Source organism: Ranitomeya imitator, chromosome 8, assembly GCF_032444005.1.
Source record: "Ranitomeya imitator isolate aRanImi1 chromosome 8, aRanImi1.pri, whole genome shotgun sequence".
NCBI lineage: Eukaryota > Metazoa > Chordata > Amphibia > Anura > Dendrobatidae > Ranitomeya > Ranitomeya imitator.
The window spans coordinates 185,343,179-185,368,878 of record NC_091289.1 but is presented as its reverse complement, the minus strand read 5'-3'; the positions used below and the strand labels follow the sequence as shown (position 1 = coordinate 185,368,878).

The 25,700-nt window shown below is 48.7% G+C and overlaps 2 protein-coding genes across 3 annotated transcripts; both read left to right on the top strand.

The window, feature by feature from the left end:
* Nucleotides 1-994: 994 nt before the first annotated feature.
* Nucleotides 995-4,033, top strand: LOC138648402 (CARD- and ANK-domain containing inflammasome adapter protein-like). Its single transcript, XM_069738114.1, has one exon. It carries the CDS (start codon nt 1,131-1,133, stop codon nt 3,444-3,446), a length of 2,316 nt encoding a protein of 771 aa, XP_069594215.1. The 5' UTR covers nt 995-1,130; the 3' UTR covers nt 3,447-4,033.
* Nucleotides 4,034-14,022: 9,989 nt separating this feature from the next.
* LOC138648401 (uncharacterized) lies at nt 14,023-21,055 on the top strand. Of its 2 annotated transcripts, none has more exons than XM_069738112.1 (5): nt 14,023-14,156; nt 14,237-14,277; nt 19,139-19,213; nt 19,467-19,665; nt 20,291-21,055. In XM_069738112.1, exons 1-5 carry the CDS (start codon nt 14,090-14,092, stop codon nt 20,692-20,694), a joined length of 786 nt encoding a protein of 261 aa, XP_069594213.1. In that variant the 5' UTR covers nt 14,023-14,089; the 3' UTR covers nt 20,695-21,055. The 2 variants fall into 2 exon arrangements, with proteins under 2 accessions (XP_069594213.1, XP_069594212.1); XM_069738111.1 differs by having other exon boundaries at nt 19,467-19,671.
* Nucleotides 21,056-25,700: the final 4,645 nt, after the last annotated feature.

Sequence of the window (25,700 nt, the reverse complement as noted above, 5' to 3'; positions counted from 1 at the left end):
AGTGCTGCTGAATATAGAAAAGTATCCAGTGCTGCTGAATATAGAAAAGTATCCAGTGCTGCTCAATATAGAAAAGTATCCAGTGCTGCTGAATATAGAAAAGTATCCAGTGCTGCTCATTATAGAAAAGTATCCAGTGCTGCTCATTATAGAAAAGTATCCAGTGCTGCTCAATATAGAAAAGTATCCGGTGCTGCTGAATATATAAAAGTATCCGGTGCTGCTGAATATATAAAAGTATCCGGTGCTGCTGAATATATAAAAGTATCCGGTGCTGCTGAATATAGAAAAGTATCCAGTGCTGCTGAATATAGAAAAGTATCCAGTGCTGCTGAATATATAAAAGTATCCGGTGCTGCTGAATATAGAAAAGTATCCGGTGCTGCTGAATATATAAAAGTATCCAGTGCTGCTGAATATAGAAAAGTATCCAGTGCTGCTCAATATAGAAAAGTATCCAGTGCTGCTGAATATAGAAAAGTATCCAGTGCTGCTCAATATAGAAAAGTATCCAGTGCTGCTCAATATAGAAAAGTATCCAGTGCTGCTCAATATAGAAAAGTATCCAGTGCTGCTCAATATAGAAAAGTATCCAGTGCTGCTGAATATAGAAAAGTATCCAGTGCTGCTCAATATAGAAAAGTATCCAGTGCTGCTCAATATAGAAAAGTGTAATTTTATGGCCGTTTTTCCTGTTGTTGATTTTTGCATTATCCTCATTCCTGTGGCTTGTTCCATTACACCCGTCTTTGCTCTGTCACTTGACTCTCTCTTTACCAAGTGCATTGTCTTCCTCGTTCCCATATATTTCATCAGCGGCTTTGGTCCCCGTCACTTTTGTACACAGATCACCCATTTGCATTGTACTTTTTCAGTTGTTGTATTCGCAGCAACAGTCGCTAAGCTATTATTGACTTGTTTGTTAATCCGGACAAACTGCTTTACTTCCTACCCAGCGCAAACAGAAGGCGACTTGTCCGACATAGGACTCCGGGGCAGTGTGTGTGATATGATTGCTGAGGATCTGCTGCTTCTTACAAGGAGCTGGGATTTACTACGATGGCGCCTTGAACCATGACGCTGCTCCAGGTCCTATAACCAAATCCTGAGGATTCTGGAACCTCGGAACCATGAGTGCGGCAAGTTCTGTGCTGTTCCCACCTATTACTCCCCAAGGACAGTTTATGAACCCATATGCTATAGATGTGCTCAAGACCATGAAAGGTGAACTCATAGAAGGCATCAAAAATCCAGAAGAGCTCATTAACCTTCTGGTAGAACATGGGATCTTCTCTACGGATAAGAAAATGGTGATGTCTTACTACAGGACAAGGACGGAGAAGAATTCCCGGCTGGTGGACATCTTGTTGTCTAAAGGTGAGAGAGCCTGTCGCCTCTTCTTCTACCCCTGTCTCAAGCAGATGGAGCCCAGCTTATACAACAGTGTTAGAAGTTACGTCAATCATGTCAATAACTCGGTTAAAGATGGGAGAAGGCAACTGGTGGGATATTTGTTGGAGAGGGATAAGGAGGACAATCAAGCTCCCATCCTTGAACCACCAGAAAAAATTCCCCGTAAGGAGAATTTGCCGAAGAAGGTTAAAAAGGAAACTCAAAAAACGAGTGTCCAAGTCAAGGAGAAGAAGAGACCTAAACCGGAGACTCCAAGACAGAAGGTGGTTCAGTCATCTGATGGCGTCTTTGATGCGGTCATGAAAGGTGACCTCTCCTTGTTGGAGTCAATTCTCAAGAATTCTGATGTGAATGTTGTAAATTCCTCAGGAGAAACTCTGTTACATGTAGCTGCTTCTAATGGACATGTCCCCGTCATCGAATTCTTGCTTTCGAAAGGAGCTAAAGTAGACGCCAAGGATAAAAAACGGAGGACGCCGCTGCACCGAGCAGCTGAGAATGGCCACGTGGAGGCTGCAAGGGTTTTACTTCGAGCTGGGGCTAACATATACTCCCTGGATAATGACTCTCATTCTCCTCTACACTTAGCAGCTCAGAACAACCACCACCATCTGGTAAAACTCTTCCTTCAGGAAGAAGAAAAACTCTACAAAAATAGGTCCAACTTTTTACACCTGGAGGCCGCCAAGGATAATAGTCGTCTGGTGGAGATTCTTCTGAAGAACGGCGCCAATGTGGATAGTACGGATGAGAAGAAGCAAACCGCCCTATACCATGCAGTGTCCGGCGGGCACCAAGCTACCGTCAAAGTGTTACTGGAGGCTGGCGCCACTATTGACCCCAGCATTATCGATGTGGCCTTCAGTACCAATAACGAATACATTTTTGGCCTCCTCCTACAATATTCCAAGGGGCTCTCCCCCGACACCATGATCTCTGCTATGTTTAAAGCCGTCAAGCTGAACCTTTTTGGAATAATCAAAGCTTTGATTGACAAAGGCACGGACGTGAACGCAAGGAATGATATCCAGTATACGCCTCTACTGCTGGCGGCTGAGCTGGGTAAACCGGAGGCGGCACAGGCGCTTATCGAGAAAGGGGCGCACATAGAGGATCGGACGCCAAATCTGAGCACGGCTTTGCATCTGTCTGTTCAAGGGGGAGATGTTTCCACCATGAAACTGTTGCTCCGGAAGGGGATTAATGTTAATATTACGGGTCCCGGAGACCAAACTCCTCTTCACGTGGCGGCCTACCATAACAGACCGGACCTGTGTGACATTTTACTTTCAGCCAGTGCCAATGTGAACGCCGTCACCAAGGAAGCAGTGACTCCATTGCATCTTGCCAGCCAGAGGAACAATGTGGACGTTGCCCAGAATCTCATAGAACACAAAGCCAACGTAAACGCCAAAGACAAGCAGGCGAGGACACCGTTACATATGGCGGCAGAAGTGGGGGGGCTTGCTCTGGTGCAGTTACTCCTCAATAATAAGGCAGACCCCAATATCTCAGATAAGGAAAAGAAGAGCCCACTTCACATTGCTGCAGCTGGAGGAAGCGCTGAGGTTGTGGCCGCCTTGCTCAATAGCCAGGCCCGGTACGGCCCGAAGGACATGGACGGCTGCACCCCAATCCACTATGCCACCATCTCCGGCAACATGGACATTGTCAAATCTTTGCTGAAAGCTGGAAAAAATAAAAACCTAGAAGATAAAAATGTCTGGAGAAAAACGCCCCTGCACCTCGCGGCCGAACACGGACATAGCGACATCATCCAGTTGCTGTTAACCAATGGGGCGGCCATAGACCCCCTGGATAATAACCGTGACACCCCGCTGCACTGTGCTTGCAAATCCGGGCACCTGAGCTCTGTGCAGACCCTTGTGGGCTGGAGCCAAGGCCAAAAAGCCAATTTACAGGCCACCAACAGTCTGAAGAAGACCCCACTACAGGTGGCAGAAGCTGGAACTACCGACAGTCACCAGCAGGTGGCGACACTCCTGAAAAAGAAAATGTTGATAATTAAATAGAATTTTTTTTTTTAATTATCACAAGTGAAGAAGTGAGGACGCGGGGACTCCGGCTGCTACATTTAAAGGGACATTTAAAGGGACCTTATTGTCCTCTGCAAATAATACGTAATCATAAAAATCACCCCAACTTTCTCATGTGCTTTGTTTCAGTTGTTCGATGTATTCCAGGTCATCGCTTGGTGTCAGTGAGTGACATTTACAAGATGAAAACCTATAGGGACCTAATAATTCACTTGCATAGACTTGAAAGAATCGTAGAAAACACCTGTGAGTTTATAGCTGTGGACAAATACATTTTACCTGCACTGATACATTGTAGCAAACTAACAGGACAATAGATTGGTTTGATAGTTTATTCCTCTTAGTGGTTTTATTTTCCATGCATGATGGTGCTGTGACCGCGCGCCGCGCAGCAGAACTACAGCAAAACTACATTCAAGTCAATGCAGCTCCCTGCACAGTAGGAGGCCGGAGCGCAGCTCTGCAGGGGAATGCAGCCGTACAGCAGCCCTGGTTTTTTTTTTTATGTAATTAGTGTATCTTGAGGCTGCTGAATTAAAAAATCCCATTACATTTGCTGAATTGGTTCTAGTTTTTGAGAGAATTCATCAATGAGAATAATGCTTTCCCCTAGTGCCACTTGTGTGTGATAAATGCACCAGCTTTGGGTCTTTTGACTCGTTATCAGTGTCTTAGGTAATGATAATGAAATATCCCATATAAATATTTTGTATTTCAGTTTTTTAGGCTTACAATGCTAGAAAAGCCACTTTTTGAAGCCAGAATTCTTCTGTAATTATTAACTAATAAATATCTCAGAAACTAGAGCCAATCTGACAAAACCGAAGTCATATTCCTAATCAGCGCAATAAACTTAATATAAAACCGCTCAGACATCATTGGCACCAAAATCACTGTGTACCAGAATTAGGCCACGTTCACACTAGCAGTATTTGGTCAGTATTTTACATCAGTATTTTTAGCCAAACCAGGAGTGGAACAATTAGAGGAAAAGTATAATAATAATAATCTTTATATAGCGCTAACATATTCTGCAGCGCTTTACAGTTTGCACACATTGTCATCACTGTCCCCGATGGGGCTCACAATCTAGAATTCCTATCAGTATGTCTTTGGAGTGTGGGAGGAAACCGGAGAACCCGGAGGAAACCCACGCAAACACGGAGAGAACATACAAACTCTTTGCAGATGTTGTCCTGGGTGGGATTAGAACCCAGGACCCCAGCGCTGCAAGGCTGTAGTGCTAACCGCTGCGCCACCGTGCTGCCCATAATAGAAACATATGCACCACTTCTGCATTTATCACCCACTCCTGGTTTTGGCTACAAATACTGATGTAAAATACTGACCCTTGTGGCTGCACAGGTTCCACCAATAATATTTCTGGCCACATTATCAAATGATCACTGCTTGCAAGTGGCGCTTCTTCTTTGAGCGCCACAGTAAGTGCGCACCCAACGCTGCTTCAGCAGAGCTCAGCAGGTGAGATGTCTTTGTCATCATCTTCTGCGCTCTGCATGGACCCAATGACTTAAAATGACAGAGTACAGTGAATTGAGATTTGCCTTCTCAGTTGCTGCCTATGCAGAGCACAGCAGCCTGTAAGAAACTCATCTAGTTTACAGCGTACTACACAAGAAGCGGAGCAGATAATGGGTGAAATTAGTATTAATTTCTGTGCAGCGCGCATGATTCATTCATTTCTTCATCCTTTACTAAGAGCTGTTTTTATATTTTTAGGCTTTTTCTAACCCTAAGGCTGCCGTCACACTATCAGTATTTGGTCAGTATTTTACATCAGTATTTGTAGCCAAAACCAGGAGTGGGTGATAAATGCAGAAGTGGTGCATATGTTTCTATTATACTTTTCCTCTAATTGTTCCACTCCTGGTTTTGGCTACAAATACTGATGTAAAATACTGACCAAATACTGATCGTGTGACGGCGGCCTAACAAGGATCACGGATCAGGTTAGCGTTTGGTTTAGGACTTGGGATCGCGTTCAAGCTAGGGATAGAGTCATGGCTAAGGTTACAGACAGAGCTAGGGTAATAAGATTGTAACAAAAAATGTAATAAAAAATGAAAAGCAAAAATATATAGCTTTATTTTTAACATTAAAAAACCAAAACCTTAAGATATAAAAGAACCATAATTACATCAGTATTTTCTCGAATTACAATACTGGAGTGGTGGAAGCGACTCTTGGAGTGCTGACTGTTTATTTATCCACAGTATTTTGTTAAAATGTCTGCTTCCAGAATATTCCACGCTGAGCAAAAAAGTCACTAAGAAACTGATAAAATAACTAAAAAAAAGCTTACACTTTTATTTATGGCTTCTTTATACAATGATCAGTACCTGTCTACGGCCAGCAGGGGTCACTGTTGCTATTGGCATTTCCTACATTGTTCACTATAATACAATGGTGATAGTGACACCTGCAGGTCAGGACAAGTTATTACATGTGCTGGTGTAGGGCAGATGTGTTTACAGCGATTATTATATGTACAGTATATTAAAGTTCTATTATTGTAAACATTGTGTAATTGATTTCTTATGTTGCCTATATGTGTAGTTTAGCATATATATATATATATATATATATAATTTATATATTGTACAGTGCTCACTTAGCTATACATAGATGTTGTCTCTTCAGAGAGGAAGAGAACTCTAGTGCCACCTATTGGGAGTAGCAATCTTAACAGTCAATGTCGACCCTTTAACGAGCCTTGTCACAAGACTTAGGATAAAAGCCAAACCAGAATCTTAATTTGCAGACACTGTGTTTTGGGGCTGCCCCTCGTCAGTGCAAAGTGTGAGATCTGGTTTGGCTGTGTGAGAGGCGTCTGACCGGGATCCAAGAAGTATCGTTTCTCCTTGCGGAGAATGCGGCTTTAAGTCTCCTCACCTAGACAGGCTGAACATGTCACTCTCGGCAAGGAGAAGCGATACTTCTTGGATCCCTATACATAGAAGGATATTCGAGTAGCGGAAGACAGTGGATGAATGATGAGATCAAGTAGGATGACAGATAAAGGTGAGAGCTGCAGGAAGTGGCAGCATAGTGGACACCGGCACTGCTATGGCATCGTGCATTGATGCCGCTCATCTATGATTGTCCTGACCGGATACAATTGGAACAAACTCTCGGAATGTTCGGATTTCAGGCTGGGGGCAGAACGATCCCCTTCCATGTCACATTTCTTACCGATTTGGTCCCTAAAACCCAATGAAATCCACATCCCCTGAAAAAGTTTCCATGCAGATTTATGGCCGTGTGGTGAAAAGAAAATCTGCTGTGATGATATTTCTGCTAAAGACGAGCCCCCAACAAATGACGATGGGGGGCACTTGTGTGAATCTGCGGTGCAGGGATAAAGCCTCAGATTTCTGTAGGGAAACTATGGGAGAGGAACGACCGACCTCGTCCTATGAGAGCAGAGACATCTGCAGGGTCCGGAGGAAAGAAAAAACAGGCAGGCTAGTACAAGTGGAGCTGGGGGCCATGATCAGGGGCCGCACAGGGGCCACTACCACCTCCAAAGCAGGAGGGATTGTGCATTATCAGGAGCTATTGGTCTGTAAAAGGCCCATATACTGTTCCTGCACAGGGGTCTCTTCTGCCAGTGCCCCCAATGGCCATGATGACTCTGTACTGGAGGCTGTGGGGGCCTCTATTCCAGGGGTTTGACGTCACTGTGTTAGAGGCTGGAGGTTATTATTTCATGATGCCTCTGTTTGGGTTACACGGACATTCTACTTTATTACCTTCAGCAGAGAGGTAATTTATTACTATTTTACTCACTTATTTATATAGCGCCATTAATTCCACAGCGCTATACAGACATTGTCATCTCTGTCCCCATTGGGGCTCACAATCTACATTCCCTATCAGTAAGTCTTTGGAGTGTGAGAGGAAACTGGAGAGGAAACCCAGCAAAAACTCATTGCAGATGTTGTCCTTGGTGGGATTTTTATCCCAGGACTAGAGATGGGCAAACCCGAGCAGTATGGCCGGAGTCACACACAGCGAGATACAGCCGAGTCTCGCAGGTTAGAACCAAGCTCTGGCACCAGTACTCCGGAGCGGAGCGTGCAGCCGCACAGCAATACATGGAGCCGCACGCTCCGCTCCGGAGTACCGGTGCCAGAGCTTGGTTCTAACCTTCGAGACTCGGCCATCTCTCGCTATAGTGTGACTCCGGCCTAAAGTGTGGAAAGAGATTATCCAATTACATCTGGCGTGGAGATAACACAGCATTTCAGAAAAGGAACATCATACCAACAGTAAAATATGGTGGTAGTAGTGTGATGGTCTGGGCTGTTTTGCTGCTTCAGGACCTGGAATATTTGCTGAGATAAATTGAACCATGAATTCTGCTGTCTAGCAAAAAATCATGAAGAAGAATGTCCGACCGTCTGTTCGTGTCTCCTGTATGAGGGGACACATGAGCTGATGGGTGTAGTGGTCCTGGATGAGGGGACACATGAGCTGATGGGGTAGTGGTCCTGTATGAGGGGACACATGAGCTGATGGGGGTAGTGGTCCTGTATGAGGGTACACATGAGCTGATGGGGGTAGTGGTCCTGTATGTGGGGACACATGAGCTGATGGGGGTAGTGGTCCTGTATGAGGGGACACATGAGCTGATGGGGGTAGTGGTCCTGTATGAGGGAACACATGAGCTGATGGGGGTAGTGGTCCTGTATGAGGGGACACATGAGCTGATGGGGTAGTGGTCCTGTATGAGGGGACACATGAGCTGATGGGTGTAGTGGTCCTGTATGAGGGGACACATGAGCTGATGGGGGTAGTGGTCCTGTATGAGGGAACACATGAGCTGATGGGTGTAGTGGTCCTGTATGAGGGGACACATGAGCTGATGGGGGTAGTGGTCCTGTATGAGGGAACACATGAGCTGATGGGGGTAGTGGTCCTGTATGAGGGGACACATGAGCTGATGGGTGTAGTGGTCCTGTATGAGGGGACACATGAGCTGATGGGGTAGTGGTCCTGGATGAGGGGACACATGAGCTGATGGGGGTAGTGGTCCTGGATGAGGGGACACATGAGCTGATGGGATAGTAGTCCTGTATGAGGGGACACATGAGCTGATGGGGGTAGTGGTCCTGTATGAGGGGACACATGAGCTGATGGGGTAGTGGTCCTGTATGAGGGGACACATGAGCTGATGGGGGTAGTGGTCCTGGATGAGGGGACACATGAGCTGATGGGGGTAGTGGTCCTGTATGAGGGAACACATGAGCTGATGGGTGTAGTGGTCCTGTATGAGGGGACACATGAGCTGATGGGGGTAGTGGTCCTGTATGAGGGGACACATGAGCTGATGGGTGTAGTGGTCCTGTATGAGGGGACACATGAGCTGATGGGGGTAGTGGTCCTGTATGAGGGAACACATGAGCTGATGGGGGTAGTGGTCCTGTATGAGGGGACACATGAGCTGATGGGGTAGTGGTCCTGTATGAGGGGACACATGAGCTGATGGGGGTAGTGGTCCTGTATGAGGGGACACATGAGCTGATGGGTGTAGTGGTCCTGTATGAGGGGACACATGAGCTGATGGGGGTAGTGGTCCTGTATGAGGGAACACATGAGCTGATGGGTGTAGTGGTCCTGTATGAGGGGACACATGAGCTGATGGGGGTAGTGGTCCTGTATGAGGGGACACATGAGCTGATGGGGGTAGTGGTCCTGTATGAGGGGACACATGAGCTGATGGGTGTAGTGGTCCTGGATGAGGGGACACATGAGCTGATGGGGGTAGTGGTCCTGTATGAGGGGACACATGAGCTGATGGGGGTAGTGGTCCTGTATGAGGGGACACATGAGCTGATGGGGGTAGTGGTCCTGGATGAGGGGACACATGAGCTGATGGGGGTAGTGGTCCTGTATGAGGGGACACATGAGCTGATGGGGGTAGTGGTCCTGTATGAGGGAACACATGAGCTGATGGGGGTAGTGGTCCTGGATGAGGGGACACATGAGCTGTTGGGGGTAGTGGTCCTGTATGAGGGGACACATGAGCTGATGGGGGTAGTGGTCCTGTATGAGGGGACACATGAGCTGATGGGTGTAGTGGTCCTGGATGAGGGGACACATGAGCTGATGGGGGTAGTGGTCCTGTATGAGGGGACACATGAGCTGATGGGGGTAGTGGTCCTGTATGAGGGGACACATGAGCTGATGGGGGTAGTGGTCCTGTATGAGGGGACACATGAGCTGATGGGGGTAGTGGTCCTGTATGAGGGGACACATGAGCTGATGGGGGTAGTGGTCCTGTATGAGGGGACACATGAGCTGATGGGGGTAGTGGTCCTGTATGAGGGGACACATGAGCTGATGGGGGTAGTGGTCCTGTATGAGGGGACACATGAGCTGATGGGGGTAGTGGTCCTGGATGAGGGGACACATGAGCTGATGGGGGTAGTGGTCCTGTATGAGGGGACACATGAGCTGATGGGGGTAGTGGTCCTGTATGAGGGGACACATGAGCTGATGGGTGTAGTGGTCCTGGATGAGGGGACACATGAGCTGATGGGGGTAGTGGTCCTGTATGAGGGGACACATGAGCTGATGGGTGTAGTGGTCCTGGATGAGGGGACACATGAGCTGATGGGGGTAGTGGTCCTGGATGAGGGGACACATGAGCTGATGGGGGTAGTGGTCCTGGATGAGGGGACACATGAGCTGATGGGGGTAGTGGTCCTGGATGAGGGGACACATGAGCTGATGGGGGTAGTGGTCCTGGATGAGGGGACACATGAGCTGATGGGGGTAGTGGTCCTGGATGAGGGGACACATGAGCTGATGGGGGTAGTGGTCCTGGATGAGGGGACACATGAGCTGATGGGGGTAGTGGTCCTGTATGAGGGGACACATGAGCTGATGAGGGTAGTGGTCCTGTATGTGGGGACACATGAGCTGATGGGGGTAGTGATCCTGTATGAGGGGACACATGAGCTGATGGGGTAACATAGTAACATAGTAACATAGTTATTAAGGCCGAAAAAAGACATTTGTCCATCCAGTTCAGCCTATATTCCATCATAATAAATCCCCAGATCTACGTCCTTCTACAGAACCTAATAATTGTATGATACAATATTGTTCTGCTCCAGGAAGACATCCAGGCCTCTCTTGAACCCCTCGACTGAGTTCGCCATCACCACCTCCTCAGGCAAGCAATTCCAGATTCTCACTGCCCTAACAGTAAAGAATCCTCTTCTATGTTGGTGGAAAAACCTTCTCTCCTCCAGACGCAAAGAATGCCCCCTTGTGCCCGTCACCTTCCTTGGTATAAACAGATCCTCAGCGAGATATTTGTATTGTCCCCTTATATACTTATACATGGTTATTAGATCGCCCCTCAGTCGTCTTTTTTCTAGACTAAATAATCCTAATTTCGCTAATCTATCTGGGTATTGTAGTTCTCCCATCCCCTTTATTAATTTTGTTGCCCTCCTTTGTACTCTCTCTAGTTCCATTATATCCTTCCTGAGCACCGGTGCCCAAAACTGGACACAGTACTCCATGTGCGGTCTAACTAGGGATTTGTACAGAGGCAGTATAATGCTCTCATCATGTGTATCCAGACCTCTTTTAATGCACCCCATGATCCTGTTTGCCTTGGCAGCTGCTGCCTGGCACTGGCTGCTCCAGGTAAGTTTATCATTAACTAGGATCCCCAAGTCCTTCTCCCTGTCAGATTTACCCAGTGGTTTCCCGTTCAGTGTGTAATGGTGATATTGATTCCCTCTTCCCATGTGTATAACCTTACATTTATCATTATTAAACCTCATCTGCCACCTTTCAGCCCAAGTTTCCAACTTATCCAGATCCATCTGTAGCAGAATACTATCTTCTCTTGTATTAACTGCTTTACATAGTTTTGTATCATCTGCAAATATCGATATTTTACTGTGTAAACCTTCTACCAGATCATTAATGAATATGTTGAAGAGAACAGGTCCCAATACTGACCCCTGCGGTACCCCGCTGGTCACAGCGACCCAGTTAGAGACTATACCATTTATAACCACCCTCTGCTTTCTATCACTAAGCCAGTTACTAACCCATTTACACACATTTTCCCCCAGACCAAGCATTCTCATTTTGTGTACCAACCTCTTGTGCGGCATGGTATCAAACGCTTTGGAAAAATCGAGATATACCACGTCCAATGACTCACCGTGGTCCAGCCTATAGCTTACCTCTTCATAAAAACTGATTAGATTGGTTTGACAGGAGCGATTTCTCATAAACCCATGCTGATATGGAGTTAAACAGTTATTCTCATTGAGATAATCCAGAATAACATCCCTCAGAAACCCTTCAAATATTTTACCAACAATAGAGGTTAGACTTACTGGCCTATAATTTCCAGGTTCACTTTTAGAGCCCTTTTTGAATATTGGCACCACATTTGCTATGCGCCAATCCTGCGGAACAGACCCTGTCGCTATAGAGTCCCTAAAAATAAGAAATAATGGTTTATCTATTACATTACTTAGTTCTCTTAGTACTCGTGGGTGTATGCCATCCGGACCCGGAGATTTATCTATTTTAATCTTATTTAGCCGGTTTCGCACCTCTTCTTGGGTTAGATTGGTGACCCTTAATATAGGGTTTTCATTGTTTCTTGGGATTTCACCTAGCATTTCATTTTCCACCGTGAATACCGTGGAGAAGAAGGTGTTTAATATGTTAGCTTTTTCCTCGTCATCTACAACCATTCTTTCCTCTCTATTTTTTAAGGGGCCTACATTTTCAGTTTTTATTCTTTTACTATTAATATAGTTGAAGAACAGTTTGGGATTAGTTTTACTCTCCTTAGCAATGTGCTTCTCTGTTTCCTTTTTGGCAGCTTTAATTAGTTTTTTAGATAAAGTATTTTTCTCCCTATAGTTTTTTAGAGCTTCAATGGTGCCATCCTGCTTTAGTAGTGCAAATGCTTTCTTTTTACTGTTAATTGCCTGTCTTACTTCTTTGTTTAGCCACATTGGGTTTTTTCTATTTCTAGTCCTTTTATTCCCACAAGGTATAAACCGCTTACACTGCCTATTTAGGATGTTCTTAAACATTTCCCATTTATTATCTGTATTCTCATTTCTGAGGATATTGTCCCAGTCTACCAGATTAAGGGCATCTCTAAGCTGGTCAAACTTTGCCTTCCTAAAGTTCAATGTTTTTGTGACTCCCTGACAAGTCCCCCTAGTGAAAGACAGGTGAAACTGCACAATATTGTGGTCGCTATTTCCTAGATGCCCGACCACCTGCAGATTTGTTATTCTGTCAGGTCTATTAGATAGTATTAGGTCTAAAAGTGCTGCTCCTCTGGTTGGATTCTGCACCAATTGTGAAAGATAATTTTTCTTGGTTATTAGCAGAAACCTGTTGCCTTTATGGGTTTCACAGGTTTCTGTTTCCCAGTTAATATCCGGGTAGTTAAAGTCCCCCATAACCAGGACCTCATTATGGGTTGCAGATTCATCTATCTGCTTTAGAAGTAGACTTTCCATGGTTTCTGTTATATTTGGGGGTTTGTAACAGACCCCAATGAGAATTTTGTTACCATTTTTCCCTCCATGAATTTCGACCCATATGGACTCGACATCCTCATTCCCTTCGCTAATATCCTCCCTTAAAGTGGACTTTAGACAAGACTTTACATAGAGACAAACCCCTCCTCCTCTCCGATTTTTACGATCCTTTCTAAACAGACTGTAACCCTGTAAGTTAACTGCCCAGTCATAGCTTTCATCTAACCATGTCTCGGTTATTCCCACTATGTCAAAGTTACCTGTAGATATTTATGCTTCTAGTTCTTCCATCTTGTTTGTCAGGCTTCTGGCGTTTGCGAGCATGCAGTTTAGAGGATTTTGTTTTGTTCCAATCTCCTCGCTGTGGATTGTTTTAGAAATGTTCTTACCTCCCTTCTGAGTATGTTTTCCTGGGTCGTCTTTGTTCGAGTCTAATGTTTTTCTTCCCGTCCCCTCTTCTTCTAGTTTAACGCCCTCCTAATGAGTGTAGCGAGTCTTGTAGTGGTCCTGTATGAGGGGACACATGAGCTGATGGGGGTAGTGGTCCTGTATGAGGGGATCCATGAGCTGATGGGGGTAGTGGTCCTGTATGAGGGGACACATGAGCTGATGGGGGTAGTGGTCCTGTATGAGGGGACACATGAGCTGATGGGGTAGTGGTCCTGGATGAGGGGACACATGAGCTGATGGGGTAGTAGTCCTGTATGAGGGGACACATGAGCTGATGGGGGTAGTGGTCCTGGATGAGGGGACACATGAGCTGATGGGGGTAGTGGTCCTGGATGAGGGGACACATGAGCTGATGGGGGTAGTGGTCCTGTATGAGGTGATAAGTCCGTCTCCATGATGATACATTAGCAGTCAGCACACTGTCACCTCCCAGTTGATCAGGTGACCGCTCTCCCCTTATGCGCATGATTTACACTTAGCTCCACCCCCTCACTGCTTATTGGTGGAGAGACTAGAGAAGCTTTCTGTCGGTATGACAACTATCTATCCGCCCATCTCACATCACGTGACCGTAGTGTCAGCTGACCGGAAGTAAATGTAAACATGGCGAGAAACGAGGAGAAGCAGCAGGGGAGGCTGAACCGCCTGTGGCTGCAGAGGGAGAAGGCAGGTGAGAGGAGGCGGCCGCCGCCATGTGTGCGCCCTCCCCGGTGTCACCGCTTTCATCTCCTGTTTTTTTTTTCTCTGCAGAGGGACGTGTGCGGGATGTGACAGGGAAGCGGCCACGTCTGGTGAGTGCAGCCGGGGAGGAGGGCGGTGATCTCCCAGGAGCCCCCCCCCCCCCCCCGTGTTCTGGGTCCTGAGCCCTTCAACCCCCCCCCCCCCCCCCCCCCGTGTTCTGGGTCCTGACCCTCTCCCCCCCCCCCCCGTGTTCTGGGTCCTGACCCTCTCCCCCCCCCCCCCCCGTGTTCTGGGTCCTGACCCCCTCTTCCCCCCCCCTCCCCCCGTGTTCTGGGTCCTGACCCTCTCCCCCCCCCCCCGTGTTCTGGGTACTGACCCTCTCCCCCCCCCCCCCCCGTGTTCTGGGTCCTGACCCTCTTCCACCCCCCCTCCCCCCGTGTTCTGGGTCCTGACCCTCTTCCACCCCCCCTCCCCCCGTGTTCTGGGTCCTGATTCTCTCCCCCCGTGTTCTGGGTCCTGACCCTCTCCCCCCGTGTTCTGGGTCCTGACCCTCTCCCCCCGTGTTCTGGGTCCTGACCCTCTCCCCCCGTGTTCTGGGTCCTGACCCTCTCCCCCCGTGTTCTGGGTCCTGACCCTCTCCCCCCGTGTTCTGGGTCCTGACCCTCTCCCCCCGTGTTCTGGGTCCTGACCCTCTCCCCCCGTGTTCTGGGTCCTGACCCTCTCCCCCCGTGTTCTGGGTCCTGACCCTCTCCCCCCGTGTTCTGGGTCCTGACCCTCTCCCCCCGTGTTCTGGGTCCTGACCCTCTCCCCCCGTGTTCTGGGTCCTCACCCCCTCTTCCCCCCCCCCCCCCGTGTTCTGGGTCCTGACCCTCTCCCCCCGTGTTCTGGGTCCTCACCCCCTCTTCCCCCCCCCGTGTTCTGGGTCCTGACCCTCTCCCCCCGTGTTCTGGGTCCCCCCCCCCCCCCCCCCGTGTTCTGGGTCCTGACCCACTCCCCCCGTGTTCTGGGTCCTCACCCCCTCTTCACCCCCCCCCCCCCGTGTTCTGGGTCCTGACCCTCTCCCCCCGTGTTCTGGGTCCTCACCCCCTCTTCACCCCCCCCAAACCCACCCCCCCCCCGTGTTCTGGGTCCTGACCCTCTCCCCCCGTGTTCTGGGTCCTGGCCCCCCTTTTCCCCCCCGTGTTCTGGGTCCTGGCCCCCCTTTTCCCCCCCGTGTTCTGGGTCCTGGCCCCCCTTTTCCCCCCCGTGTTCTGGGTCCTGGCCCCCCTTTTCCCCCCCGTGTTCTGGGTCCTGGCCCCCCTTTCCCCCCCCGTGTTCTGGGTCCTGACCCCCCCTTTCCCCCCCTCCCCCCCCGTGTTCTGGGTCCTGACCCTCTTCCCCCCCCCCCCTTCCCGTGTTCTGGGTCCTGACCCCCTCTTCCCCCACCCCCTGTTCTGGGTCCTGACCCCCTCTTCCCCACCCCCCTCTGTTCTGGGTCCTCCACCCCTCTCCCCCCCGTGTTCTTGGTCCTCCACCCCCCCTCTCCCCTCCCCGTGTTCTAGGTCCTAACCCCCTCTCTTCCCCCCCCCGTGTTCTGGGTCCTGGCCTCCTCTTCCCCTCCCCCCCCTTGTTCTGGGTCTTGACCCCCCTCCCCCCCCCCCGTGTTCTGGGTCCTGACCCCCTCTCCCCACCCCCGTGTTCAGGCTCCCGACCCCTCTTTCCCCCCGTGTTCTGGGTCCTCACCCACTCTTCCCCCTCTGTTCTGGGTCCTCACCCTCTCTCCTCCCTGTTCTGGGTCCTCACGCACTCTTCCCCCTCTGTTCTGGGTCCTCAGGCACTCTTCCCCCTCTGTTCTGGGTCCTCACCCTCTCTCCTCCCTCTGTTCTGGGTCCTCACGCACTCTTCCCCCTCTGTTCTGGGTCCTCACGCACTCTTCCCCCTCTGTTCTGGGTCCTCACGCACTCTTCCCCCTCTGTTCTGGGTCCTCACGCACTCTTCCCCCTCTGTTCTGGGTCCTCACGCACTCTTCCCCCTCTGTTCTGGGTCCTCACGCACTCTTCCCCCTCTGTTCTGGGTCCTCACGCACTCTTCCCCCTCTGTTCTGGGTCCTCACGCACTCTTCCCCCTCTGTTCTGGGTCCTCACCCTCTCTCCTCCCTCTGTTCTGGGTCCTCACGCACTCTTCCCCCTCTGTCCTGGGTCCTCACGCACTCTTCCCCCTCTGTTCTGGGTCCTCACGCACTCTTCCCCCTCTGTTCTGGGTCCTCACGCACTCTTCCCCCTCTGTTCTGGGTCCTCACCCTCTCTCCTCCCTCTGTTCTGGGTCCTCACGCACTCTTCCCCCTCTGTCCTGGGTCCTCACGCACTCTTCCCCCTCTGTCCTGGGTCCTCACGCACTCTTCCCCCTCTGTTCTGGGTCCTCACGCACTCTTCCCCCTCTGTTCTGGGTCCTCAGGCACTCTTCCCCCTCTGTTCTGGGTCCTCAGGCACTCTTCCCCCTCTGTTCTGGGTCCTCAGGCACTCTTCCCCCTCTGTCCTGGGTCCTCACGCACTCTTCCCCCTCTGTTCTGGGTCCTCACGCACTCTTCCCCCTCTGTTCTGGGTCCTCACGCACTCTTCCCCCTCTGTTCTGGGTCCTCACCCTCTCTCCTCCCTGTTCTGGGTCCTCACGCACTCTTCCCCCTCTGTTCTGGGTCCTCAGGCACTCTTCCCCCTCTGTTCTGGGTCCTCACCCTCTCTCCTCCCTCTGTTCTGGGTCCTCACCCTCTCTCCTCCCTCTGTTCTGGGTCCTCACGCACTCTTCCCCTTCTGTTCTGGGTCCTCACGCACTCTTCCCCCTCTGTTCTGGGTCCTCACGCACTCTTCCCCCTCTGTTCTGGGTCCTCACGCACTCTTCCCCCTCTGTTCTGGGTCCTCACGCACTCTTCCCCCTCTGTCCTGGGTCCTCACGCACTCTTCCCCCTCTGTTCTGGGTCCTCACGCACTCTTCCCCCTCTGTTCTGGGTCCTCACGCACTCTTCCCCCTCTGTTCTGGGTCCTCACCCTCTCTCCTCCCTCTGTTCTGGGTCCTCACGCACTCTTCCCCCTCTGTCCTGGGTCCTCACGCACTCTTCCCCCTCTGTTCTGGGTCCTCACGCACTCTTCCCCCTCTGTTCTGGGTCCTCAGGCACTCTTCCCCCTCTGTTCTGGGTCCTCAGGCACTCTTCCCCCTCTGTTCTGGGTCCTCAGGCACTCTTCCCCCTCTGTTCTGGGTCCTCAGGCACTCTTCCCCCTCTGTTCTGGGTCCTCACGCACTCTTCCCCCTCTGTTCTGGGTCCTCAGGCACTCTTCCCCCTCTGTTCTGGGTCCTCAGGCACTCTTCCCCCTCTGTTCTGGGTCCTCAGGCACTCTTCCCCCTCTGTTCTGGGTCCTCACGCACTCTTCCCCCTCTGTTCTGGGTCCTCACGCACTCTTCCCCCTCTGTTCTGGGTCCTCACGCACTCTTCCCCCTCTGTTCTGGGTCCTCACGCACTCTTCCCCCTCTGTTCTGGGTCCTCACGCACTCTTCCCCCTCTGTTCTGGGTCCTCACGCACTCTTCCCCCTCTGTTCTGGGTCCTCACCCTCTCTCCTCCCTCTGTTCTGGGTCCTCACGCACTCTTCCCCCTCTGTCCTGGGTCCTCACGCACTCTTCCCCCTCTGTTCTGGGTCCTCACGCACTCTTCCCCCTCTGTTCTGGGTCCTCACGCACTCTTCCCCCTCTGTTCTGGGTCCTCACCCTCTCTCCTCCCTCTGTTCTGGGTCCTCACGCACTCTTCCCCCTCTGTCCTGGGTCCTCACGCACTCTTCCCCCTCTGTTCTGGGTCCTCACGCACTCTTCCCCCTCTGTTCTGGGTCCTCACGCACTCTTCCCCCTCTGTTCTGGGTCCTCAGGCACTCTTCCCCCTCTGTTCTGGGTCCTCAGGCACTCTTCCCCCTCTGTTCTGGGTCCTCACCCTCTCTCCTCCCTCTGTTCTGGGTCCTCACCCTCTCTCCTCCCTCTGTTCTGGGTCCTCACGCACTCTTCCCCCTCTGTTCTGGGTCCTCACGCACTCTTCCCCCTCTGTTCTGGGTCCTCACGCACTCTTCCCCCTCTGTCCTGGGTCCTCACGCACTCTTCCCCCTCTGTTCTGGGTCCTCACGCACTCTTCCCCCTCTGTTCTGGGTCCTCACGCACTCTTCCCCCTCTGTTCTGGGTCCTCACGCACTCTTCCCCCTCTGTTCTGGGTCCTCAGGCACTCTTCCCCCTCTGTTCTGGGTCCTCACGCACTCTTCCCCCTCTGTTCTGGGTCCTCACGCACTCTTCCCCCTCTGTTCTGGGTCCTCACGCACTCTTCCCCCTCTGTTCTGGGTCCTCACGCACTCTTCCCCCTCTGTTCTGGGTCCTCACGCACTCTTCCCCCTCTGTTCTGGGTCCTCAGGCACTCTTCCCCCTCTGTTCTGGGTCCTCACGCACTCTTCCCCCTCTGTTCTGGGTCCTCAGGCACTCTTCCCCCTCTGTTCTGGGTCCTCAGGCACTCTTCCCCCTCTGTTCTGGGTCCTCACGCACTCTTCCCCCTCTGTTCTGGGTCCTCACGCACTCTTCCCCCTCTGTTCTGGGTCCTCACGCACTCTTCCCCCTCTGTTCTGGGTCCTCACGCACTCTTCCCCCTCTGTTCTGGGTCCTCAGGCACTCTTCCCCCTCTGTTCTGGGTCCTCACCCTCTCTCCTCCCTCTGTTCTGGGTCCTCACGCACTCTTCCCCCTCTGTTCCGGGTCCTCACGCACTCTTCCCCCTCTGTTCTGGGTCCTCAGGCACTCTTCCCCCTCTGTTCTGGGTCCTCACGCACTCTTCCCCCTCTGTTCTGGGTCCTGACCCCCCTCTTCCCTCACCCCCCTCTGTTCTAGGTCCTGACCCCCTCTCCCCCCCCCTTCCCGTGTTCTGGGTCCTCGCCCCCTCCCTCTCTCCCGTGTTCTGACCCACTCTCCCCCTTTGCAGGCTGCGCTACACACGGCGGCTGACATCAGGCGGTGGATCCCCAGTATCAAGAGTGACATGGAGTATTACCTGGAGGTGAGGCACTGGACGTGGGGTGTAAGGAGTGCGGGGGGGTTGCGTGCCATGGCATTGCAGTATAGAGTGCAGACGATTGTAGGTTAAAGTCCCCTTGGAAGACTGTGGGGGGGAAAAAGGGTTTTAAAAATTTGAATCGCCCCACCTCACATATTTGGTCTCATTCATAATATCTGATCTAACAAAATATTAAATTAATCGTAGTAAAAAAAAGAAATTAAAACCGTCAAAATTACTGTCCCCTCTGTTTCAGCAATCTCAGCTTATTCACTATTCAGACAGAAAGATTGCAGAATTCCAGGAGAAGCTCGAAGTGCTGAAGAAAGAGTATCAGAGCCATCTGTGGAAGTTACGCCGTCTGGATCCATCGTGCAAGGAGCATCCATGGAAACTGCGGGGATACACGAGGAAGAGGACGGTCGACGGGAAGGTGCCCTCATGGGTGAAATCAGGTGCAGGTACTAATGTATCAGGGGTGGTTTAGATGAGCGATAATACGGGGGCGTCCTTCAGCTCTGCCACAATGCGCTGATGCATGCAGTCATCTCTTCCTGCTCCTGCATCAGTAACCAGACTTTCTACTTTCAATTGTTGAAAAACTGTGGTAGCCCCTGTTGGGGCATATTAGAGCCCCCTGCTCCGGATCACTTCCCCATTGGAATAGGGTGGTTGGTGCAAATGTGAACCTCTGTTCCTCATTGTCTATGGAACTGCTGGATAAGCCAAACATTCTGCTCCGCCATCTCCAGGAGTCCTGTAGAGAACAGATAGAGCAGCACTGGGGATTGGTGGAAGTCCCAGTGGTCGGACCCCTACTGATCCTGGAAATGGGGGATAGCTGTTAATCATTATTGTGTTATTCTCAATATTTAATTTGAAATTTGTGACGATTTTCAGATTATTGCTTATGCCCTGAGCGCTTAACTTCCGTAAACTGTTTAACCCTTTCCCCAATAGTAATTTTTTTTTTTTTTTAATAAAGTGCAAACAAAATGTCCAAAATAAAAGAAAATCCTTTTTTTGCCCACAGGACTGAAGTCTCAAACTTCTGCTGATAACCTATGTTTTCTTTGATAGGTGAACGCCCCGGGGACGCGCTGCTCTCAACTGTCCTATGCGATAACATTAATGAAGAGCTCAGTAACCCTGAGGAGGAGGATGATGGGAGTAGCACCAAAGAATGCAAGGCCGCTGTGCTGGATCTCACTAATATTAATCCTCAAGGTCAGGATAAGCCTTTACAGTTCAGCAATGCGAATTCTCACCCCAAAGACGTCTGGCTGAGGTCGTCCTATAATACAGGGGGTGACGCTGCCAATAAACTGAAAGATATTCTACTGTCAAAGCAGACGGAACCAAAGGGAAACAGTACTGCAGGGAAGAGCATGGTGAACAGAACTGAGGACCAAGCTGCTGGGGGAGGGGATAGCAAAGGGATCCTGGGATTAAGTTGTTACTCCTCTTCTGAGGACGATGAGTGACGGTAACATTGTCTGGACTCTGGCATTTAGGGCACACAAAAAAAAGAAAAGAAAACCTGTGAAATAAGTGTCAGAAAGCAGAAATTGAGGACAGACTATTTTATAGTGTGAATGTATACACACTGCCCGCAGCGTTTTGCTTCTGTGTTATAGCTGCCATTGTACAATCCAGAGAGGTTGTGACTCCACTCAATGTCCCCAGCAGAACGTGACATTAGTGAGCGCAGCTCTGGAGTATAATACAGAAGTAATGGAATTCTCAACTATTTTTTCTCCTATGTACAGTACTGTGCAAAAGTTTTAGGCAGGCGTTTAAAAAAACACTACATGCTACAAAATAAAAACGATTTCAACAGAAAAATTAATTTTTATCAATTCAAAGTGAAAAGTAAATTATATTTGGTGACCGGTCTTTTCCTTCAAAACAGCATCAATTCTTGTAGGTATAATTGCACAAAGTCAAATATATAGTCTCCCAATGCTACAGACAGGTAAGGCTGCTTTCACACTAGCGTCCGAATCTCCCCGTCGCAATGCGTCGGGCCGAGATTCCGACGCTAGCGTTTGTTGTGCTGCACAACGGAGGCAGCGGATGCATTTCTCCGGTGCATCCGCTGCCCCATTGTGAGGTGCGGGGAGGTGGGGGCGGAGTTCCGGCCGCGCATGCGCGGTCGGAAAAAAGCGGTCCGTCGGGAGCAAAAAACGTTACATTTAACGTTTTTTGCTCCCGGCGGTCCGCCACAACACGGCGCAACTGTCGCACGACGGTTGCGACATGTGGAAAAGCGTCGCTAATGTTAATCTATGGGGCAAAAACGCATCCTGCAAACAACTTTGCAGGATGCCTTTTTTCCCATAAACGAGGCATTGCGACGTATTGCAAAAAACGCTAGTGTGAAAGTAGCCGAATAATGAGAAAATATGCTAGTCCATATAAACCTTATCACGAAAAAAAAAAATCACACTCCGTGAAAAACATGTGCAAGACCAGATAAAATCCGGAAAGAATGGAGTATATCTCACAATTTGAAGTAGACACATATTTATTTTGAAATCATGACAAAAACAGTACTTTAATATAAAATAAAAAAATGGATGTCTTGTGTCAAACAGCGGAGATGCAGCGGGAAAAAATGATTGACATCAATTCATATGAAAGTATACTCAGGATAATCATGCAGAAGTATTTCTGTCACGTCAACTATTGTTGTAAAATGTTAGGCTCAGTGCATTATACTGCAAAGGTTGGGAAAATATCACAAACCACAAGATCATGGATTGCAAAAGTCACATATATGTGTGGACCAGCACTTAAAACTGAAATACTACAATAAAGTGCCTCAGTGCATATCTTTAGAGACTAATTGTATCTTCATTATTCAAAAGGGCTTTAAAGTAGAAAGTTAAAATTGATGTAATTGATGCAAAAGGAGCCGCGACCAAGCATTGAGTTCATTTACTGAACGTACATTGCAGTAGGACATTTCGGATTTTAAAATCATTTTCAAGCTGGTGTTATAAAGTATTCTAATTTACGGAGATAATGACTTTTGGGTTTTCATTGGTTGTAAGCCATAATCATTAACAGAAATAAAGACATGAAATAGATCACTCTGTGTAATGACTCTATAGAATATATGAGATTCACTTTTTGTATTGAAGAACTGAAATTAACTTTTTGATGGTATTCTAATTTAGTGAGAAGCACCTGTATAGATGCAGCTTTTGCTATCCATGATCCTGTGGTTTGTGAAATTTTCCCAACCATTGCAGTATAAAGCACCGAGCCTAACATTTTACAATAAAGTCAGTAAAAGGCGGATTCTTTAGGAGCGCTGGATAGGTAGCCCTAGTGAGGGCGCACAGTCCCCCCCGCAGCTCCAGCCGAACCCCTCCGGACAGAAACAGGAAAAGGGTGAAACTCTGTCAAAGGAGCGTCGAAAGGAAGCTCTGACGCCAGAATGGGGTTAAGCCGCAACGCGTTGGAAGTACAGTCTTCATCAGGTGGACATTTATTTATTCCACATTTGGTAGGTGGAGTTTCATCACTACCTTCAAACAAGCTCATGGAATGATTAAGAAGCTTCTCTAAGTACTGGCTTATCCTTAACCCTGCTGTTCTGTTGGTCAAAAATGACCGACTTGGAACTTCAATATTCTTTAAAATATTCAAGATGCGGCTCTGAAACCCGTGGCCGACCATCCATCCTCATTTAAGTCAATCAACCACAAGTTTCAGAACCGCATCTTGAACACCCCAAAAAATACCAAAGTTCAAAATAGGTCTCCCCAGACCGAACAGAACAGCAGGGTTAAAGGAGACCCAGTACTTTCGAGACCTATACCTCCTCACCCTAGAACGATATTTTGTAGGAACCGTATGTTACGTAACTATATTGCACCTAGTACTAGGCCCGGTTCACCCAGGCCCCCAGATACCCTTGAACTCTGGCTGCTTCGCATGTGGAAATGTCAAGTGTCTCTGTTGTACCTCTATTGTGAACGGGGCACGGGAATTTAAATCTAACACAACAGGCCCCATTTTTGGAATTAATTCACATGTTAACTGCCAATCCACCGATGTGATATACTTGATTGAATGTGGTTGCGGTCTGCAATATGTGGGTCACACCATACAAACCGTGCACGCCAGGCTGAATAAACATCGCCAGGACATTAGAAACGGCTTTCTTGTGCATAGCCTCTCCAAGCATTTTTTTTTAATGATGCACCAAACAAATATAAAATCTCTGAAACTAACAATCATTGACCACATACCCGACACTGTGTCAGACCGTTTTAGTAGCCTAATAAAGAAAGCTTTTGGATATTTAAGCTCGGCACTTTGGCCCCCGAGGGACTGAATCTTATGATAGAAAAAGTGACCAAATATTTTTTTCATTTATATATTTTTTTCCCTTCATTATTCTTATTTATTTATTCATTTTTATATTGCTTTTTTTTATTGGGATTCCATTGCATTTACCTTGCAGGTTTCCAAATGTGTTCAATACAAGTTCATGGCCATATTGTGTGACAGGTTGTGTTATAGTTGGGGTGACTGAAATACGTATGCATATGATTATCCTGAGTAAACTTTCATATGAATTGATGTTAATCATTTTTTTTTCCCACTGTTTGACACAAGGCATCCATTTGTTAATTTCATATTAAAGTACTGTTTTTCTCATGATTTCCAAATGTCTACTTCAAATTGTGATATATACACTCCATTTTTTTCCCGGATTTTATTTGCTTTTGTGGTTTTGCTTGGGTAATAATGAGCAGCAGGATTATTAGTAGGTTGAAACACATGAATTACGGTAACAGAAACAGCTGTGTTGGAGGCATAAACTGGCTTGAAATGGCCACACTCTGGTAAAAAGGTGAGGTTGTGGAAGACGGTTCCATATCACAATGGCATGACTGAACAGCAACAAGACACAAGGCAGTTATACTGCAGCAGCGAGGTCTCTAAAGAGATTTCATAGCAGACTGGGTGTCATGATGTGCTGTTCACGCTGTTTTGTAGAAACTACTGGGACATAAAACGATTTAAATATATTCATTAAAAGTTAAGTTTTAACAAAGACCAATATTATAAAATGCATAAAAACAACAAAACCGTCGTCCTCGGGTGCTGCCATGTACTATTTGTAGTACCAAATCTTGGTACCAGCCTGTGGTTTGTGGAAGGGTCCCAATAGGCTAGCACTCCTTCTATATCAAGATTGGGGTAACATCTCTCCCTACATAGGGTTTTGTGCTAACATTGTCTTTTGTAGAAACACCACAAAACGGTCAACATTGGTGGAGATGGAGGACGCAATAATCACTTCCCTTCATATCTGCAAACGCCCAGCAGTGCCATCAGCTCAGAACTGGCATCGACCAGAGGGACCCAACTATGACTGTTTGGAGAAAAATTGGTCTTCATGGAATAATTGCAGCTGGAAAACCCAGACCTTTCACATGGAAACAAGGCCAAGAGACTCAACTATGCACCAAAACATAGGAACTGGGGAGCAGAAAAAATGGCAGCAGCCACTCTGGACTGATGAGTCGCAATGTGAAATATATGGCTGTAATGGAAGCAGATTGAGACGTGTTGGATAGCCGTAAAATAATGAGCGCCTCTCAACAACTGGAGTTGGGGATTTGGTCAGGATTAATGGTGTCCTCAGTGCTGACAAATACAGATGCTTATCCATCATGTAATTCCATCAGGAGGCGTCTGATCGGCTCCAAATAACGACCCCAAACATCCAGCCACTGTCATTAAGAACAAGATTTCCTGGGGGTGATGATCCGGCCTCACACCCCTGATCTCACATCATCCAGTCCGTCGGGGATCACATGAAGAGACAGAAGGATCCGCACAAGCCTCATACACGGGAGATCTGGGGTCAGTTCTCAAAGATGTTGGGAACAACCTCCTGCTAAAGTAATGATCAACAGCCACTGAGGGGATTTGGATTTCTCATTTGTTCATTCACTTTACAATTAGTAATGAGCGAATATACTCGTTACTCGAGATTTCTCGAGCACGCTCTGGTGTCAGACAAGTATTTTTTAGTGCTCGGAAATTTAGTTTTTCTTGCCGCAGCTGAATGATTTACATCTGTTAGCATAAGTACATGTGGGGGTTGCCTGGTTGCTAGGGAATCCCCACATGTACTTACATGTATGCTCGATAAAAGATGTAAATCATTCAGCTGCGGCAATAAAAACTACATTTCCGAGCACTAAGAAATACTCGGAGGTCACCCGAGCATGTTCGCTAATCACTATTTACAGTATGTTCATTTATCAAATTAATCTCGTAATACTTACAAGGTAGGAGAAAAAGCACAATAGGGTCTTATCGGGGGAGATGTTTTGGGAAATAGTACATACAATCGTGCTCACCTGATTGGTGTGCACACAACCCCTTAAATAGTCTTAGGCTGCTGCAGACCCACGGGGGAGGAATCAAAAGCCCCGCAAACAAAATGGGATGTGCTGTG

Excerpts from the sequence above, each read along its gene's own strand:
- LOC138648402 (XM_069738114.1), top strand. The coding sequence starts at position 1,131 with ATGAGTGCGGCAAGTTCTGTGCTGTTCCCACCTATTACTCCCCAAGGA.
- LOC138648401 (XM_069738111.1), top strand. The coding sequence starts at position 14,090 with ATGGCGAGAAACGAGGAGAAGCAGCAGGGGAGGCTGAACCGCCTGTGG. Across the intron at positions 14,157-14,236 it reads GCTGCAGAGGGAGAAGGCAG|AGGGACGTGTGCGGGATGTG; the intron begins GTGAGAGGAGGC and ends TTTTCTCTGCAG. Across the intron at positions 14,278-19,138 it reads CAGGGAAGCGGCCACGTCTG|GCTGCGCTACACACGGCGGC; the intron begins GTGAGTGCAGCC and ends CCCCCTTTGCAG.